We start from the raw sequence: 21,365 nt of genomic DNA, 5'->3' as shown, positions 1-21,365 counted from the left end.
CAGCTGATTGTGAAATTTGTTTATTTATTTAAAAAAAGTAAAATAAAAATGAATAAGGGCAATTATTAATAGAAATTTTGGTATTTTTGGAAAATCAATATAAATTTAACGAAAAACTACGTTTATCATTAACTACGTTCAAAGATAATAGAGTTAAATTAAAAGCAATAATTGATTGTAATGCGAAAAAAGTGTGCGAAAAAGTTAAGAATATTGGAAAAATGGATAGCAAACTGTGCGTTGTTGATTTTCTGCCATCTAAAAATATTAAAATTTGTTTTTGTTAATATACTTGCCCATAATTTAATTAGCAATATAGAACTGCTTACCTCTGATGCTGCAAACGCAAAGGCGGCAGACTTCAAGCGACATCTGTCAAAAAATAGCAAAAATCGGTAATTTTTGAGCAGTGTTGCCTACTCAAATTTAGTAAATTCAGCTAAATGCACGAAATTCTTGTGCATTACAAATTTGCATTAACATGGGTCAAACGCGCAAGTAAATGTAAATTAAGCCCGCTAATGCAAATTAGCGCTGTCGTCTGTCAGGGCTATTAGTGATTGCCATTGACTTCTCATATACGCAGTTCTATCAGCGAGGTATGGCAATCACTATGTCAAGAAAATTTACTCTTTGTTGCGTGTTTTCTCACATACTCACACATACGGGACGTCTTCCGAAGGGTGCGTTGTAGAACTCTCCACACGCTACGAAATGTGCTCGCAAAGTGAATTGATAATGACGTTGTAGAGAATTTTCCGAGTCACAAAGAAGACTAACAAAAGCACGGTGGTAGGGGCGCGAACACACACACGCACACTGCTGTCGCGTATTACGTATGCATGTGTGTGAGAATGTGTGTCGATATGACGAAGTGCCCCACTGCCAACGATTGAATTTTTTTGGCGTAAGCATTTTTTGCATGAGGCAGGCCAGACAAGCGAGCAGCAACCACCAGCTGTAAAAATGCGTATACGCGCATAAAAGCGTATCTGTGTGTGTGTTCGTGCGGATATGTTACTTCTGAACAGCTAACTGCAAGACTTTCCGGAGTAGTAGAAAATATTTTGTTGCATATCAAGTTCATAAATGAGGGTTTAAAATGAGTGTCGTGCAAAATGGAATAATATTTGAATATTTCATGCGAATATTATCGTCTCAGTGGTAAACTTGTGCCTTTGTCAAGGGTATTCACTCACACATTTAGAGTAAATCGAAATTGGTTTATTTAGGAATGACAGAACTAGGAGAGCATAGAGGTAATTGAATATTTTTGAATTATTTTCTAAAAAGTTCATTTGAGGACAAAGGTGAATTGAAAATTTTGGAAATTATTTCCTCAAAAGTAAAGCGAATGATAAAGGCGAACTTTTTTTATGTTATTTCGGAACTCATAAACTATCTTCTGTTTTTACTTTTTTCCATAATTTGTCCAAATTGAGCACTTAGTTAAAAGGTTGGTTGTGATCATAGTTTTGTAAAGCAAAATTTCTAGTATTCATGTTGTATAAATATACATAAATATCCCAATTTTGATGCATCCACAAAATTCCTAATCTTGCTCTGAATATTATTGATTAAATCCTTGCCAGTTAATTCTTTGCATATTAGCGAAAACGGATGATCTGATCAAATTTGACCCGGAGTGACAAAAAATTTCGTTTAATACAAATTTTAATGGGCCATCAAAATAGGTTCTTGAGCCTATACAAGCCTGCCAACGCATAGAAGGACCTTCAGTGCTTTCAGCGGTTATAGGTTTTATCGGATTCGTCTCATTTCGCCATTCGTTAGATTTTGGATAGATTTGATGCTACATTCATAAACACACGTGCTGTCACCAGTAATTTCATAAGTGTCGTCAATCGTCAAGCATTTCTATTGTGACCTCTACTCGATGTTTTGCAACAGATTCAGGTATATTGAATTTGAATAATTTTTTCATTTTTTGTTTTAACCGTCTAAGAAACACTACTTAATGCCATTTACGAGTATGGAGCTCAAACTTCACACGAACATACACTTTTTTGTACCAAAAAATAAAAAGAGAAATTATCGATTCGATTTGCGCGTGCTTTAAATATGTACCAGTCTGGGTCAACTTCGATGAGATATTAATCTCTTTTCTCGTCACAGCGGCATCTAGCGAGATTAAATTTCAAAAAAGCCCTCGGTGGTCTCCTTAATGATCTCTTAATAGTTTTAAGACAAATCGAAATTGGTTTAACTATATCGGACCAATCATCTTATTTCAGAATGCTGCATAATTCTTTGCTTCAAAATCGAAATTACGAGGTGAATAAAAACGTACTATAAACCCAGCAGGGTTTTTCAAATTTTCTGTAATTCATATCCGCATTCAAAAAATGCTTCTCTGTTATTTCGGAAGAGATTACTAATCCTTCAGGTATGTGTGTCGGCGTACAGCATTAAAGTTAATAAATGATGTGTAAATGAATTATATATGATATCAATTGTATACACATAAATGCATATGTACACAACATATATTTAGCTTCCACATTATTTCGTATTTCCATCTTTCTATTCCAATTTCTTGTCGTGCTTTCGTAAACACACACGCACACACACTCTCTTTGGCGCTCTTCAACGAAACCCGCAATACGCAAGCTCGTTTGTAAATTTTGCTATTTTTCTGTGTGCGCCCAATACAACAACATCGACAGCAACAAAGAGTGTCGCCACTCTCGGGTACAACATTTTTGCCCCAAATTTCTCGAACTTCACCTTTTTTATTTTGCTGCCGACGCTGTTGGCTATCGAACTAAAAACTACGCTTTCGGTAGTTTATGTGTGAGTGTATACAAGTATACATATGTATGTGTATGTTTGTGGAAAATGTTTACTTGTATGCATGTGTGCGTGTTTCGAATATAGCCCGAAGCATCCGTTGCTCGTTGCTCTCACTATTTCCGCTTGCTTGCAGCTGTTGTTGCTAATCAGTGTCGTCGGTTTGTTATTTATGATGTTGTTGTTTTTGTTGTTTACATTGCCAATAAGTTGGCTTTTACTGTATATTTTGCTTTTGTAAACCATCTAATATATGCAACATATGCATGTATGTATGTGTGGCATATACTAAATTGGTGGCACCACAAAGGCAAGCGTGTATAGCGTATATGTACATACATATGCACTTATTTATTTACCGATACTGCGTAAATACACCTATCTGTAGATATGTATGACTTGTTGTTCTTCGTGTAAATACAATTTAGCTTCTATCAATTCATAGGAAGCATTTACAATCACATTCACACACACAAATTCGAACACTTTTAGCGGGACACAATATATAGTATGTATGTATATGTACGTTTGTGTATGTATGTACCTGTGTACCTTTCTTTGGCATACTCAGGTGTTTATGGGTATTTCCCCGTGAATTGGCACGTTTTGGCGTTCGTATATTTCGCACGCGTCTTCATTGTTGCCATTGTTGTTGTTGGGCATCTCACCCTATGCCACAGAAATGAGAAATGTAGCGTTTTCATTAATATTGAATGAATTGTTTGACCAAATTATTGAACTATTAACAACAATCGTCTTGTATGGCATTGCTACGTGGGCCATACATTACATACACTTTTATATATAATACATACATACATAATATCGAAAAATGATATTAGTACGGTTTAGAGGGCATTTGTTACTAATTTGTATTAAGCATTTTTATCCATTATCTGACTATTCTAAGAATTCCATAATTTGGACACAAACTCGATTGCACAAATATTGGGAAACCACTTTAATGTGTGTTTAATATAGAATAGAGTGGAGAACAAATGCAGCTCACACTACCTAATTATGTACTTATGTATGTCCGTTGCCTAAATAATCCGTGTAAATACGTTGGAAGGAATGAGTATCCGGAATATATTGCGATTGGTTGACTCATTGGTGAATTAGTGAAGGATGCAATGGAAGTTAGCATTTCTTTTAATTTTTTTATGTAACTTAATAGATAAAATTACGATTAGAATTTCTCGAAAGTGAATATATTAACAAAATCTTAAAAAGAAATACAAGAATAAATAATATGAGTTTTATAATATTTTTTTTTGTGTGTTTTTGAAGAAATCAGAACTGAATTAAGTTCCATAGGAAATTCGTATATAGACATTGCATTTTTTCAAGCTCGACTTCACCTTATTCAGCTGAAGTGCAACCAGGTTTCTAACTTTTCAATGCCATTTTGCAGTATAATTACCTTTTGCAAGCCTCTTTCTGGGCGATTTTTTTCCAATGATCATTCTCATTCAGTCGTGAGAAAATGTCACTGAAGGCCAGATGCGAAGAATACGGTGAATTAAATTTTTAATGATGAATTCGAAGTCTTACCATAGTTTCCATTAATTTTGGACAAGGATAAGCTGTCAATTGTAATCTCGCGTGGCACTCATTTTTCATAAAGTTTCCATAATTTTTCTCACACAAATTTATAGTATATATGTATGGGTGCCAGCTATCTCATAAACACCATTCTATTCATATGCACTTAACTATATTGACTTCTTCTAACAGATTCAGCCTGCCTGATGATTTGCTATAGTATACATAATAAAATATGTCAATTCATTTCATTCATTCTGACTTGAAATTTCCCATATGTCCATCTGTCCCTCTGTAAATAGACGGAATTTTTGAGATACCGATCTGAAATTTTGCATTCGTTCTTTTCGCACCAAGAAGCTGGTCATTTATCGGAAAGGGCGATATCGCACTACTATAGCATATAGTCGTATGAAAACGGAACGGTCGGAATCAAGTTCTTGTATAGAAAGCTTTTTAATTTGGCTTCACGAAATTTGGCATGGACTATTGCTTAAGGCAACGGTGGAATATCAGAAGAAAGTCTTCTAATTCAAAAGTTTAAATTATTTCGATCTCATTTCACATTGGACTCTAGGAGTTCATAACCCCTATTGAGCCAGCCTTATAGCAGAAACAGCGAATTCCGCTCCTCCCTTCCTCAGTCGGACCGAGCAAAATTTGTCAAAAGTTGAGCCCGTAGTAGCAACGTAGAAATCAGTCATTTTCTTTTGTTTTCATTTGAACAATGTTGCCATTACTCAATACGCATATGTATATAGTTTTGTACACATCTAACTTTTCAATTATAATTTTTCATAATATAAAAAATCAAAACTGAAATAAAATTAATAAAAATAGTTTATATATTTATCAATAATAGCATTCGACTCTGATTTTGAGTTAGTTTAAGAAAATTTCAAACATATTGAAGACAATTTTTATAATTACTATAGTATATCGAGATTGGCAACCATGCTTTGTGAGAGAGCAATCAGCTGACTCGTTTCTACGGGAAAAAGCGGTGTTGGCTGATCATTTACATTGCGCTCTCATAAGATAGGTCGTATCAGCTGAATCGAATTTACGTTGTTCGCTGTTTCTGCTATTCATTTCAGAGCACATAATTTTAATAATTTTCTTAATTAAAAATGCAAATTACATTAAATAATTACGAATAGAGCAATCCAATCCATATATAAAATATTTTAATTTAATATGCTGTTTCAACACCAACACACCTTACAGAAAAATGCTCACTCATTCAATGTTTATACTGATTTCGATTTCCTTCAATTTCGTTTTGTTTATTGCCAACGGAAGTATTCAAATTTATTTATGCCTTGCCACACATTCCCCCACATATCAACAAAAGGCGCACACAACTTAAGGCAGCCTTTGTGTGTGTTCGGAACTTTTGGTTTATGCGCACAATTTTCAAATTTATTGACTTACAAACAAGTATCGATTTGGTTGCTTGTTTGCGCGGCACTTTGCGATTTCGTGGAAATCACGACCACAAACGTGTTTTGAATGGCAGAACACACACACGCCAGAGAAAACACCGTTAATCGTCAAGGAAGAAATACACAAAAATCATGGAGAACAGTTCCACCTGTAATGATTGGCGTGTGGCCCTTCAACTCGCCAGCGCACGCTTAATTACAATAGACACTCTGGCGTCGGCGAATGTTTACGTTGGACGCGTTTGAATTAAATTTTTATGTTCTCTCATTTCCCTGCGCGAGTTTAGTGAAAACAGGTCATTCATTTGATTTTAGCGGCGATTTGGACCCAACAACGAATTGAAAGCGAGATTTAATTGTTGTTGCGCTGCTTAATGGCCAACCTGCCAGCCCAGCTGATGTGCTGTTGTTGTTGTATGGCAAATATACGTAATATAAAAAACCCTAACGGTAAAATATATGGTTTACTCATTGTGAAATTCCAGATTGCATAAGGGATTTTCAGTCAAAGCCAAAAAGGAAAGTGTGTCGGTGCATGTACAATAAGAGAAATGCTTAAAGGAAGCCAAATTAGATGTGAAAGTTAAAAAATAGTGTGAATAAATCTATAATACAACAAGAAGCTTTAATAAAGTGAAATTACAACGCCGAAAACTTGTATACGTAAATGTATTTGTTGTAATTTGTAGTGATGCACTATTGTGATAAGATTTTTCCCCAATCCTAAGCACAAAAAGAATAAAAAAAAAATCAATACAAAAAAAGCACAGACGAAAGTATTACCCACAATAAAAAGAAAAAATATATATACATACATATATATTTAGTGTAGCAGTTACTTACTAGACTTTAACGGTAACTTTTTTACTAATTGGTCACTCCGTGAAGAACGAAAACCGATTTCCAAATTCCTGTACAGAAAAGTAGTTTTCGACTTGTGTTCATTTTTGGAATTCGCTAAACTTTCGAATATGTTTTTGAGAAAATTGTGATTTTGGAGCAACTCCAGTGAGTTAAAAGACCAAAAAACCCACAACAAAAAGCGTAAAAGCAACCATAAAACCACAACCCAATCCCCGAAAGCACAATCTAAATCTCTAAGAAAAAAATCATCCTGTCAAATCTTTGCTGCACTGCCAACTAATTGCGAAAAATGATTTTAAACTCCAGAGAATTTCCACAAATCCGTGTACGTTAAAAGCAAAGGGAAAGTGAAGTCCATACGTAAAACAGCTTAAATCCAAATCCTCTAAGTTCAAAATAGCAACTGCAAAGCGTACACAGAACAATGGGTGTGACGGTGTTGCACAGTAAAATACGTGAAAATTCGTTTTTATTGCCACAAACAATATCGAACAGTCAAATGCGTTTAATAGTCGTAGCAATTCAATAATTTATCCTGAGGTAATTTCCAATGTTTATTGTTATTCGGCTATAAGCGCAAATTTTGTTTGTTTAGTTTATTTTTATTTTTGCAATTTTAATTTTTTTTCAAATTGAAGTATTGTAATTTCCAATTTTCTCGTTTCTTACAGAATTTAAATAAATGAACTGTGATTATGAGTTCCACAAAATCGCAAGTAGCAGTCGCTACAAATATTCCAAGTCTATCATCATCATCACAAACTCAAAAAGAGTACAGCACTGAAGAGTCTCTGGGTCGACAAAATAGTTTTGGCAATAACCGCAGAGTGAGTATTTGATTTGCAAAACTGTTTAACTCAAATTGAGATATACACATAGATATAAGTAATAGTTCAATGAGTAGCCAAGTGACAATTACAATATACAGATAAGTATACGGATATAGAATGCAGAAGGGATAGTGAAAAGGCCACTCTTTGCATGAAATAAGATGCTAGGGTCTACATGGGGCTATCACCGCGTCCCATTGATTGCTTTATGGCTGGTAGTCAATCCAATCTTGTTTTACGGTGCCCTGGTGTGGTGGACCGCTGTCAGCAAAATCTCATACAGAAAATCTTTGGAGTGAATATTGCGCTGTACTATGTATAAAGGAAGCGCTATGAACCATTCCAAAGACTGAACTAGAAAGGTTACTGAACCTACCACCAATCGAAATTCCAATGAACAGCTCTGCAGTAAAATCAGCTGAAATATTGCCGGTGTAATGTGAATTCTGTCAAAGGGTCTCTGGGCGTAGCTCGATAAGCAGGGGTGTATGGATAATTTATACCTCATGCATCCACATTTTACTTGGAAGGGAGGGTTTCAAGTGACGTTAAAGGGATTGCTTGATAGAGGGGCACGCGACCAGAGTGGACGCCGGAATCTATGGCCTTATAGCCATGCATGCTTTCAACTCACACGGTCTCGAAATGACAGGTCACAACTTACCCGCATCACATGCCAGTCGGATGGGCATTACTAAGGACGACACATGCAAAAATTGCATGAAAATAGGAATGAGAAAGACGCTGGAACTTCTGCCACTGCTTCTGTTCAACCTTATCTAGAACTTGCCTTATAGCATTGACAGACGGCAGCGTTAAACCAGATTAATTGCATTTTTCGGGATTAATTCAGGAGTTACCACAGCTAACTCCGTTACTGAATCCAAAACTAACTCTCAAAATTTTTGGGAGTTTGTGAGATTTTCGTTGGCAACATTGTTAAAAATGGCCAATTTTCATCTATTGTGAATGAAATACAAGCAACCCTGACAGCTGTTTATCAAATTCTCAATATAATATCAATAAAACTTCTATGTTATGATGCACTTTTAAAAATAATGTGTTTATATGTTTTTGTAATAAAAAATGGTTTGGTAAAAATTGGTCGGCTAACAACCGTAATGTTTATCTTCTATCAATTTTCATTGAATATATAAAAAGGACAATGAGCTGTTTATGAGAGTTTCAAACTCGCATAGCTGCCGTCTGTCACCTACAAATTTGGATCTGATTAAGTGCGCAGTTAATCCGGATTAACGCTGCCGTCTGTCAAGGCTAATAGATATGTATATATGGGCTTCGCAGTTTAAGGAATAATTAACGTATCAAAGTTCGCAAAAATCGTTGACGTGTTATAAGGCGTATACCTTATATACTAAAGTATAAGTATGGCGTAACAGCCTTATTTCCTTTATTTTATGGAGTTGAAATATATGTTTAATTCCTTTCAGTTTATAACATTTGAGTAATCATTCTTTCCACCTGTTCTTCTTTCTGAAGCTTTCTTCTGATGAAGTGTTGACTCGCACTTTCTCATTTTTTTTCTATGGTTTTGAGGTTTAAAAAATTTAAAGTAACTGATATGTTTACCGAAAGGTACTACATTTTTAATAAATACATTGCCGTGTTATATATGTACATACATCCTCAAAACACTGTATGACGTAGCAGAATTCAACGAAATTCGAAAGACTGCGTCTTGTGGAAAAGGTACTTGTAACTCCTTAAGGGCGTGATGACATCAAAAAGCGAATTAAAACCCAAAATCCAATATTCAAGCATGCACTCGATAGCTTAAGTAGCTTGAAATGTGAAAGAGGTTAAACAAAATTGCATATAATTAAAGGAAATAAGGGAGTAAGCTGCTTTCTATGAATGCATACAGGCGAATATATATTGCTATATGTATCTACATAGGAATACGTATGTGTTGGTTTGCCTAATTATATGAACCAAAAGTTAAACACGAATTTTCGCCATTGGCAATGCGGCTGTTGTTGCCATTCAACGGCAAAATCGGCTATAGGAGTCGTCTTAAAAGTAGGTCAGGTCAACGGAGCATAGAAGTGCTTGGAATATATTATGTACTTCACAAGTATGTATATATGACTGCCAGCATATATGTATGCGTATGTGCACAGCGTCACATATGTATATACAGCACATACTCGAAAATCGCTGAGCCTATAGCAACAAGCAGCAGTGAATATGTAAGTCTCGTAGCAGCATCACTGAGCATTGATCGAAGGTAAGTTGCGTATACGCTGTGTTATACCTATTCTTACTTGCGATATACATACTTACATACACTCATATTTTTATTGCGGTAATATCACAAAAATACATTACATTTTTTGCTTATTTATTTAAGCTTTTTTTGTTCTTTCGCTTATTGGATAAAACCACATGTGAAGTTTGCTGTAATCCTCTCTACAAAGCTAAATTATCGATTGAGACTTGTTGAGAGAAATGAAATTTTCGCATTCAAAATGTGTTGGCTTCATACATAGATGAATAATCGGTTGCATTTGTGTGTGTTTATTTTTAATATAGGCAGCGTGTACTAAACACATACGAGTATGGTATTCCATTATTTGTTTTTCCTATTAATAATCAATCAATCTATAATCAGTAATTATTGTATTTCATTTATTAGTCGCTTTTACAAGGGCTGTTTAATAATTCATCATAAATAGCATGTATTTATTGTAGTTTAACCTTTGATATTTGTCATACGTGAATAGTTGATGAATATCCTTTGAAAAGCAAATTGAATTTAGTCATATATTTAGTCGTACATAGGTACATTAACATATATTTTCCCTTCACAACCATGCTGTCCATACTCCCAGATTTACCATACACATACATATATATAACTATCAGTTATGTAATAATATTATTGAAGTCATAACCATATAGTACATACTATTACTGCCACATATATAAATTTGTTGTGTACTGCGACGCCAACCATTTATAGCTTAAAATAAATTATTATATTTCATTAGAAAAAATCCAGTTTTATTAAAATAAAGTCTTTCGACTTTCCATTATTCATGAGCCTAAATATAGGCAATATTTATTTCTAGAAAATTCAATGCTAATAAAAAAATTTGTCTACATTACAGGTTATAAAAATAACTAACATTATATGGAATTTATTTAAGCCACAGGAAAGCGGTATCTTGTTCAAAACTACAATAATGTTCGCAAGTGCGTTTTTAAAAGTTAATTTATCTTGAGTTTGAATGCTACAATAATATGGTATAGTCATCCGATCTTATCAATTTGTGAGAAGGTTGCAGCGCCTCTTCGGTCAATAAACTCTGCCAAGCTTCCAGAAGGCAACTTGTCAAATAAATGATTTTTCCATACAATGATTCGATTTGTATCGGTCAGTTTGTATGGCAGCTATATTCTGTCGTGATCCAATCTGAACAATTTGCTTGGAGAATGTAGCACTGCACCGGACAAATTTCATGAAAATATCTCGTCAAATAAATTTTTTTCTTACAAGGACTTGATTTAGAACGATTAGTTTGCACGGCAGCTACACGCTATAGGGCTCCAATATTAGCGGTTCCTACAAATAAGCTGCTCCCTGTGGAGAAAAAAGGTGTGCAAAGTTTCAGAGCGATATCTCAAAAACTAACGGACTAGTTCGCGTATACGCAGCCCCACCATTAGTTAAAGTATAAAAAATAATAATATAATATTAATTACGCTTATCGTTATATTTTCAATTAGTAAATCTGAACAACAACACTCTAATAGTCCAATATTTTACACAATTGACATTTCGTTGGAAACAATTTGCCATAACCTTTGTAATAGAGTAATAATAATTTAATCATTCATGCAGGCACACACAAAAACATTTGTGCATACCGTTAAACCGTTAAACGTTAACGGTATATCTTTGTGTAGATGAGAACTTCCGCACTGCACTCAATCACTTCTTGGAATTAATTTCATGTCATTCGAACATTTTCGCAGAAATAATGCCATTCGTGGTTTACACATGCCCTGCGTTTTGAATAATAAACTCCCATGCATTTATAATTGTTCTGTGTGTTTGTGTTGGTTGTTGCAAAGTAATTGCGCCATATTCCTTTGCTTAGCGTTTAAAGTTCAAGGTTCAAAAACTAGCGCAAACAGCTAAGCGCTGAAGGAACACAAGTTTGCATAGAAATCACATAGATAATCTGCATAAATACCAAAGTCGCTCTTAACTTCCGCCGCCCCTCAGCTCCCTGCTGCCTGTTGTTGCTTGTTTTATGTTGTTATTTCTTTCTTTTTCCGACGCTCCTCTGACACATTTCCAGCGGCTCCACCAAAGTGACAGCAACAAATTGTTTTTTCACTCCGGCCAAACTTTACTCAACTCTAGCAGCCACTTTACGGTTAGAAAACCGTTATTTTATGTGGCATGTGCCTTACCTGTGTCGCTTGTTTATCCATACTTAGTATACCGAAAAAAGTGCAACAACAATGTTGGCCATAAAGAAGATGCGCACGAAGCGTGAACATACTATACATATAAGTATATTTGTATGTGTGCCTGTTTTTGTGTGTGTGTAGGCTCGATTACATTTTGCCGTATTCGCATATGATTTTCTCTTTACTACTAGATTTGCAAGTTCGAAAAACGCTCAAGGTCGATTTATTGATTTTTCCACTCTCGGCAGCAAGAGCAGCAGCAGCAGCCACAGCTGCAAAGCACGAGCATATGCGAGCAAACCCTTAGCCATGACTGCCATTTGTCGAAATTGTAAAGCAGTCATCGTTGTTCCGTTGTTCTTGCATGTGTGTGTGTGTGTGTGTGACAGTCAACAAGAGCCTACAATAAATACTGCTCATCATATCCGTAGTGACGATGCTGTACTGAAAACGAGTTGATTTCACTTCGTTAACAAAGTCTGTATCACGTTTTTTCCGCCGGAAGTTTCCTCTGAAATCAGGTCACTGTAAATGTATTTATGATATTTGTTTAATTATTGAAATTATTATGTTATTACTTGGCAATTAAATGGATTTACACAAGAGGGAGTGGCAGTTGAGATTAAATTACTATTTCTTCGTAATATCCAGGGTCCTTATTGATTTAAAATTGATTTCTAAGAGTTTTATTGACTACGATTGTGTACTGCTAGCTTTGATTTAAAAATGTTTTGTTTCGCAATATTAGCGAAACTGCTGCGTCGTTAATAGTTTCTTTCTAAAAGAAAGTTTTTCATAAAATCAAATAACATCGATTCATACCACCGAAAGTCTTAAAAAAACAGGCACGCTTTCAATTCGTTCAATTAAAATTGTCTAAATTTTAAATATTTTTACAAATTTGTTTTATATTAAACATGGTATGAATATTTTCCTCAATTTTTATTTATTCGAACACAGTAATAATAAAATATGGCGTCCAGGTTCACTATCTCATTGCCCTCGCTTGCTCTGGCGACACTCTTCGCTGCTGCCCTGCTTCGAAAGGCACTCAGTCCTCATTGTTGGAGCCATCCTTGTTGATGTTAAATAGGTTGCGTGCAGCTACCTTACCTTTACGCCAACTATCTCTTTTTAACGATTTTTCTTAATCTTCTTTCCCAATTAAAAGGTGGGTTCATGTAGTAGATTTTCTATATAAATTCACCTGCTGCCAGTGGTTTTCAGCGAAGAGATCCATACATATGTGTGTGAAAGGTTTGGTAATATTTTAAAAGCCATCGATGCAGTGGTTGTTAGAGCTCCCATAGTGCACAGCACAGCGAGCCGCTGAACCTTTTGCATTGGCTTTCCGCGGCTGTACTAGCAAGTTTTACGTACGTCCCGTTTTTAATTTTATTTCTGATAGCACATGTTCCTAGAACCACCTTCTCTTGGAAATGCTGATGTCGAAGATTGACCCAATAGTCGCAATTTTCTATCAAAATTTCATTACAATATTTACTCTATACTCAAATACATACATGTTAACAAACAATGAAAAAGAGACATTTGATTCTTTTTTCGCTACTCTCAGAGTAAATCGTCAAAGTTAGGCATTTCAAAATTGTTAGGTTCTTCCGACAGGGTTGTGCTCAAATCATAGCCTGCAGCCACTTTTCACCAAAACTTTACTGTTCACATCGATTAACAAGACATGGTAAACTTTTTTAAACTTAATGTAACTTTTTTCTTTTCCACACGAGGTTTGTCGTTGGCTTCCATCATTTCTAGCGAAGCCACATCCAGCAGCGAAATACGCCAATGTTGTCTCCGAAGAGAGACTCAACTGTGAAATAGCCACAATTTTCAGTGATGAAGTGGCTAACCTTACTGAACACACTGACAAAATATGACAAAAATCCGAAAACAAAAATGCCGCCACGAGCTGTCAAAATTACGTCGTAGTTATTAGTATCATTGACGTAATATTCCTTGTGATTAATCGGGCCTTAGGCGCCTAATTATCCTATTAATCCTAAATGTAGGCAACGTTTTTTAAGAATTCATCATTGTTTAATACCCTCACACGACTATGAGCAAACAATAGTAAGACTTTGTTCATAATTTTAAAACTCTTAATTTATTCTTCAAAATCTATGTTATTCCCCTCATAGTAATCCCACTTTGCCCCAATATCCTCGTGTCAACGTTTTTTCCAGTCTTCGAAACACTTGTTAAAGTAAATTTTCAGAATATACTTCAATGTGTGTAACGATTCACGTTTAATGTCTCAAAACGGTTCCCCCGGAGAGGTCGTTTGAGTTTGCTGAATAGCCAGAATTCACACGGAGCTAAATCATTCGAGTATATTGGCCGAAAATTTGGTGAAAAACTCACAAAGAATCACCGCAGTATGCAACGGTGCATTATCGTGGTGCAAAAACCAAGAGTTGTCGGCTTATAATTCCGGCCTTCTTTTACGAATAGCTTCGCGCAAACTACGCATAACACTCTAATAATATTCTTTATTGACAGTTTGGCCGGTCGGAAGGAATTCGGAGTGCACCCCATCTCAATAAACGAAGAAGATTGTTATATAACCTTGATTTTTGACCTGCTTTGAAGTGGTTTTTTCGGCTTCGGCTCATGATATTCGGCCAATTGATCGTCTGTGTCCGGGTCGTAAATATCCATGACTCATCGCCAGTACTAATACGTTTCATGACATCTTGGTAGTCGGAAAGCATAGTTTCACAGACGTTAACGCGACGCTGTTTTTCAAAAACAATTAGTGATTTTGGAACCAGTCGTACTTTCTCTTTTCTTAAGCCCGAATGATCTTTCAAACTAATTTTCACTGAACTTTCGATATTCCAACGATGCCAGTAAGATCTCAATCAACCGATTCTGAACCAATTCCTTTATTTTAACGACGTCTTGATCATCAGTTAATGTTGATAAGAAAAAAGAAAACTTAAAAAGTCTTACTATTTTTCGCCCAAAAGACTCAGCCGATTGCCAAGACAGTGTGTTATGAAAAATGCTTTTAATCTATATACATACATATATAAAAGAAAGTTGTGTTAGTTACACCATTTATAACTCAAGAATGGCTGAACCGATTTGGCTGAAATTTGGTAGGGAGGTAGCTTGCATCCAGGGTAAGGACATAGGATACTTTTTATCTTTTTGTGTCAAAATTTAATACAACTCATAAATACAAAAATTATATTCCAAATAATAAGCATCTGTTCAAAATTCATATTTTTAGGAATCATTTGAATATACGCATACAAATTTAAACAGATTCTTCTTCAAACATAATACAATTGCTTAGTATTTGGAATAGTAGAAAAGAACTGCAACCAAATACGCAGCGAAAAAGATTATAACTGTCTCAGTAATTAGTCGTTGAGTATGTATTATACCACGTAAATCCCAAAAGGCTGATGTCATAACCTTTCCAGCCGACTTTTTCGTCTTTCCACGCCTGGGAACCGCTTCAGTATGTGCAGTCGACTAGAATGACTGTCGATTGGACTCCAGTGGGAAATGATGGAGCTATGTTTCTATTGTCACACACCGATGCAAGAATTCTGTTTTATTACGATTAAAGAGCACTCAAACACTTCTCAGAATAACTTATGCGATGTTTTTTTGAATTATGAACTTGCAAGGCACCCACTTTGCACAGAGCTTTCGCCTCTTTAGAGCATCATTGTCCTGGGTGCTCATTTCGCCTGTTTTCAGCTTAGCAAATATCTTTTCAACGATGGATTTCCCTGAAACAAAATTCAACAGTATTTTCCCACAAAAAGCAATGCTTTATTAACACACGAAATGTTTTATGATCAATTTTTTTTAAACTAACGCAATAATAGTTATAATCCAACCATTAGAAATCACATAGATAGTAGCAGTAGTACTCGTATTATCTATGCGTCAGCCACAGTGAAGCGTGGACGGGTCCTCTACTTCTAAATAAAAAATACTTTCAAAATTCTGATTTCAATATTTGCATTTAAATTCTATGAATAGTTTTTAAGCCCTCAACCATTTTGACTGACATCCTAGATGCAAATATTGTCGCGAAAAATTTATAATTAATTTGAAGTTATGTTAAAAATTAAAAAAATTACCTGCCATGCATTTATATGTATGTTTGAGTATAAGTACTATAAGTCCTGCCTCTGGTCCTTCAATTCAGATAAATATTATTCACCTATTTCGCATTAATAACCGAGGGAACGATTGCCTCGATACTTGCTGAGTAAATAATATTTGTCAACAACACTCAAAAAGTGTCAGATTCTCAGCGAATACAACTAAAAGCATTACATTGGCGCGCCTATGTACGTCATTACTTGAGCAGCACTCGAGCATATAGTATATGAGCATTGGTATATAAAACATATATACATATATGTATATACACAGGTGCCTAGGCGCATGCAAAATACAATTAAAGTGTGAAAAATACAAAAGAAGAGCAAAGGAAATCGAACCGAACAGTACGACATGCATGTTCCACATCCTTAAGGGGCACGCAAACAACAACAACAATCACTTGGCTTGAGGTGTATTTGAGTGGTTTATTGCATGTTTGTTGATTGCAGAAATCAAACACACACACACATGTGCGCATGCATACTCAAGTGCCTAAGACCCGATTGAGGTTCCAACTGCCGCATTTGTATACAAAAGTTTAGGTATGTATGTGTGTGGTGTGTTTGGTTTAACGAATATGTGAGTGTGCTATGCCACCTATTGTTTGGCACATTAAGTCTACACCTTACACGCCCACTTGAACGCCTTGGCGAAATTCCGCCAAAGGGCACAGGTGCAATAGAACAGTTGAGCTCGTGTTATTTGGTGATGGTTCAAGTTCAAAGCCAACTGAATTATTGTGGCTAATATATGTACTTAACATTTGAAACGCCAAATCACACGCAAATGTTAAAGAGTTACTCGAACCATCATATGATTGCTGGCTAATCGAACATTCTATTTAGTGCAAATTTATTTCTTTGTCCAATTTTAAGGCTTTTTTTTGGAGGGAGAATAAATATTTTGGAATTAGAATAGGAATTCTGATTTTTTTTTTTTGAAGACCAGGGAATCGAGGAAAAACGTTAAAGAAATGTACGGCAGTTAAATTGAGCAAAAGTTTAGATATTAGCCAAACATACGGAGTTCAGAAGTCTTTGGTCAAACACTGGTCTAGACACCCTATCGATCAAATAAAGCACCGTAATATTCTTTCTTGTTTTTTTAACCTTGAACGAGGCAGTTCACGAAAATAATTCAATGTACTATAAATCCCGAGAAATACTGGTTAAACCGCCAATTGTATTAACTAGCATTATGGACGACTATTGAGTCAGGGGACTACCGATTGTACTCAAAGGACCAAAAATCTTGCGTAGACCTCGTAACGTCGACTCATCAGATGTCGTCATCATCCATGCCTGTGCACCATATAGCAGGACGGGAATAATGAGTCACTTGGAGTTTGGTCTTTGTTCGTCGAGAGAAGACTTTACTTCTCAATTGCCTATTCAGTCTGAAGGAGCACCTGTTGGCAAGAGTTATTCTGCGTTGGATTTCGAGGCTGACATATACTATAGTTGGTAGAGTTAATACTAGTTCCAAGATAGACGAAATTATGTACAACTTCGAAGTTATGCCTGTCAACAGTGGCGTAGGAGCCAAGTCGCGAGTGTGACGACTGTTTGGTTGGTGACAGGAGATATTTCGTCTTGCCCTCATTCACTACCGGACCCGTCCTTATCCAGTCGGGAGAAAGCAGAATCGCCAGCAACGACAGCAGTTATTCATTCCTACTGAATATTGTACCTGCTCGATTAAATTCTGCAGCTTAAATTATTTTCTCCAGCCGCAGATTGAAGAAGTCGTATGATAGGGAGTCCCCTTGTCTGAAACTTCGTTAGGTATCGAACGACTCGAAGAGGTCCTTCCCGATCCTAACAGACCTTTTGGCATTGCTCAACGTCAGTTTGTAACACCTAGAAAAGAGTCGGAGACCGTGACGAGCTGAAAGAAATACCAAACACTTTTACAGTATTCTAAAACTCTCTGCACAAATAAGTTTGTGGGGAGATATTTCGTCAACCAAAAGACTTCTGCGTCCATGTAATCAGTTTTATTTTATAAATTTTACATAGTTTTCATAAATATTCGACAACTCGATTCGATATTTTAACCGCTCAAAGTAATATGTGAGCTTAAGCATATAAGATGACTTTGCGCCTAAGTGTAGGCAAAATTTAAGTTTAATTATCCTATTTGTTCACATACCGAAAGTAAATTCTCGGCTGACTTTAATTCCCATAATTCCCTATAAAATCCAATGTTTTCACTTGATATGGCAAACTATCATAAAATGGTCGAAAATCGAAGTTTAATTTCAAAAGGTTGGCTTAGTCAACTAATGGCGGTTCATGATGTCATCACTAAATATTATTAATACTCATGAGTAACTAAACGATATAAACATCAGCAACCAAACTATGTAATTGTACTGCTAATACATATGCAAATTTGCATATATATTTGTATGTGCGTGCGTGCTTTGCTGCACAATGGTGAAATGCGGCATTTATAATGTCAAAAGTCATTTGACGTCAGCAAGCAAATGTGTCCCAGTGCACGACACCACAGATTTCCAGGAATTTCGCGTAAACATTTGCACATATTAAAACACCGTGCTGCCCACGCGTAAACAGGTCGCCTGGCGAGTAGTCGTCGCAGCCAGAAGGGCAGACGGTCAGGCTAGTCATGGCTTGGGACGGAAATGGGTTAATGTGCTGCTACCCGCAACTCACATAATTATTACTACATACAATACATATCTATAGGTTGGTGTATGTACATATACATATATTTACACGCAGGCCTCCTACCCATGCATAATAAAACCCGCTGCATGATTTTGGTTGTTGTTTTTTTTGCGAATTAATATAAAAAGGCCTTCGGGAGCGCGTGAAGCTTGTTTTTGATTTTCGCTGTGTGGAGTCATTTGGCTTTCAATTTGCTAGTGCTTTGCTTTATCAAGGTCATATTGTAACTTAGAGTGTGTGCGTGTGTCTCATCTCCCCAGCGAAAAATATTTGAACCACTTGAATTAAAATCTTCTTACCACAATATTACTTTTATGAGCCCTTAGCTGGTTTTATCGCGATTTTATATGAGATTTGCTACAAAGGTTTCCAACATTAGGCAGTAGGGAGATAGTGCGAGAGATAGTTCGGCATTGGTAAAAATATATATGTATGTCCAGTAATGCTTCGGTACTGAAGATTTTTTCTCATCAGATGGACAGAAGAAACCCTTAGTATTTTGATTATTTTCAGTTGGATAACCGAGGATGATCAAATTTGACCCGGACACATATTTGCATGCCTTTTAGCAAATCTTTATTATCAATTTTAATATGAGTACCTGACGCAATCCAAGCATAAGGTGCTCTCTATAACTTGTATAAGCCTCGGATGGAATGGCCTTCACCGAATTTGTTTTTTTCGGTTTTGGCTCTTTTTTTGACGCCATTCGGTAAACAGTTTCGCCATTATATTCATAAACCCACGTCTTGTCACCGGCAATAATGCGTTCGACGAATATAGTATCTTCAGCTTCATACCCAAAACATTAAACAGAATGCATTGATCCATAAGATATGTTAACATCCCCTAATATCTCTGTGATATCAAACCAATTTTTAGCATTTTTTCTTTAACTGTTATCGTCATTACCAGATGTGAGTGGATGAACGATTTGCATAAGACAAATTTTCGAAGACTTCACAACCTGCACTAAATGCTGTGCGCCATTCAAGTACTTGTGTTCACCATAAATTAGACTCCCAAAGACTTCTGTAGCATTTTCCGCAATTCCGTGATTTCATTGGGAATTTTAACCAAACTCGTTGATTATTTTTTTCCCATGAAGTTCAAACTTCCCACGATCAATTCACCAACCTAGGCTAAATAAACCAGACCGGGTCAATTTTGATCAGATGCTAATTATTAGTACTTACTAAATTTATGATGATTGTCAACCAATTTTTTCATTTACAGCCGCTTCTACCGAGGGTGCAGGCTTTACCGAGCCTTAAATGTGTTAAAGCTTTTTTAATGGGCACGAGCCATATTTATTTCCAGATTTTGAAATTTAAGATATCCACCCTAAAAATAGATTTGCCAATTCTCTGAATGTTCCTTTTCTGACTCTAACCTCAAAAAAATTTATATTTAACCCTAACTGTAACTATTTTTTTTTACTTGTTACAGGGTAACATGAAGGGTAAGCATTTGACGCGCAGCCACGCCATGCGTGAGGCCACATCGCCACCGCGCACTCCAACACCTCGTGCCGAGCACGGACAGGTGTCACCGAACGGTCAATCCTCTAACAATTACCAGCAGCAGCATCATCATCAAGCGCAGCAGCAACAGCATATGGATGGCAATGAAAATGCACACTGTAATAATAGCAATGGCAGCAATAATAATAACAACAACAACAACAGCAACAAATTGCATGCACAATCAAATGTGGCGCGTGGCAATTCACCGATCATCGAAGCGCCTGCCGTCATAGTGACCAGCCAGCATAGTCAGCAGCAGCAGCAACAGCAACAGCAACAACAACAACCGAACGTTGCGCTCTGCAATGAAGCTGAGTTCCCCAAACTGACACCGCCGAAGTCGACTAAAGGTGGTCTCGGCGGTGGAGGCGCTGGCCAAAGAAACAGCAATAATAACAACAGCAACAACAATAGCAATAATAGCAACGGTGTAACCGATGGCAACAACAAACTGGAATATAACAACAATAATGGAAGAAAAATTGCAAACAGCAATGGCGGCGGCGGTGGGTGTGGCGGTGGCGCGACCAACTATGATTCAACCAAGAGTGCAGCCACAAATAATAATAACAATAGCAACAACAAACATCAGCAATACAATGCAAGCAACGCACTGCATCAGGCGCTGAGCGTTGGCGAGAGCGCGGCGCGTGGCGGTGGCAGCGGTGGTGGCGGCGGAGCTGGCGCAACGCTACACAATTCCGGCATGAACTATCAGCTGAACGCCAACGACAGCCCACAGCAGTCGCATCACCAGATCGCCTACGACAAGGAAAATCGTTGCCCACGCAATGACAGCCAGAATAGCAGCATGTCGAATATGCACGATGACGATGCGCAACAACAGCAACAGCAACATTATGAGCGACAGGGTGGCGGTGGCAGCGGTGGAGGAGGCGGCAAGAAACACCGCACCAATTCCAATTCGAAAGGCAATAAGCCGCGTTTGAAGAATATTGGTGGCTCCTCGTCGGGCAGCGTAGACGGTGGCAACTCGATTAGCAACAATACATCGGGATTCATATCAAGAGGTGCGTAATGGGAATGTATTTAATCAAT

The 21,365-nt window shown here is 36.7% G+C and overlaps 1 protein-coding gene across 12 annotated transcripts in view; it reads left to right on the top strand.

The window, feature by feature from the left end:
• LOC126762932 (protein encore) overlaps positions 1–21,365 on the top strand; it is a 67,700-nt gene that overhangs the window by 28,548 nt on the left and 17,787 nt on the right. For 8 of the 12 annotated variants that reach the window (XM_050479997.1, XM_050479999.1, XM_050479998.1 and 5 more), the window contains 2 exons: positions 7,337–7,492; positions 20,230–21,337. In XM_050479997.1, coding sequence (XP_050335954.1) covers positions 7,361–7,492; positions 20,230–21,337 — 1,240 coding nt within the window. In that variant the 5' untranslated portion in view covers positions 7,337–7,360. Of the gene's footprint in view, positions 1–6,095; positions 6,231–6,286; positions 7,206–7,336; positions 7,493–20,229; positions 21,338–21,365 lie in introns of those variants that run through there. The other 4 variants (XM_050479991.1, XM_050479990.1, XM_050479993.1 and 1 more) reach the window with 2 other exon arrangements.

Source organism: Bactrocera neohumeralis, chromosome 6, assembly GCF_024586455.1.
Source record: "Bactrocera neohumeralis isolate Rockhampton chromosome 6, APGP_CSIRO_Bneo_wtdbg2-racon-allhic-juicebox.fasta_v2, whole genome shotgun sequence".
NCBI classification, from domain to species: Eukaryota; Metazoa; Arthropoda; class Insecta; order Diptera; family Tephritidae; genus Bactrocera; species Bactrocera neohumeralis.
This window is presented reverse-complemented; position numbering and strand designations above follow the sequence as displayed.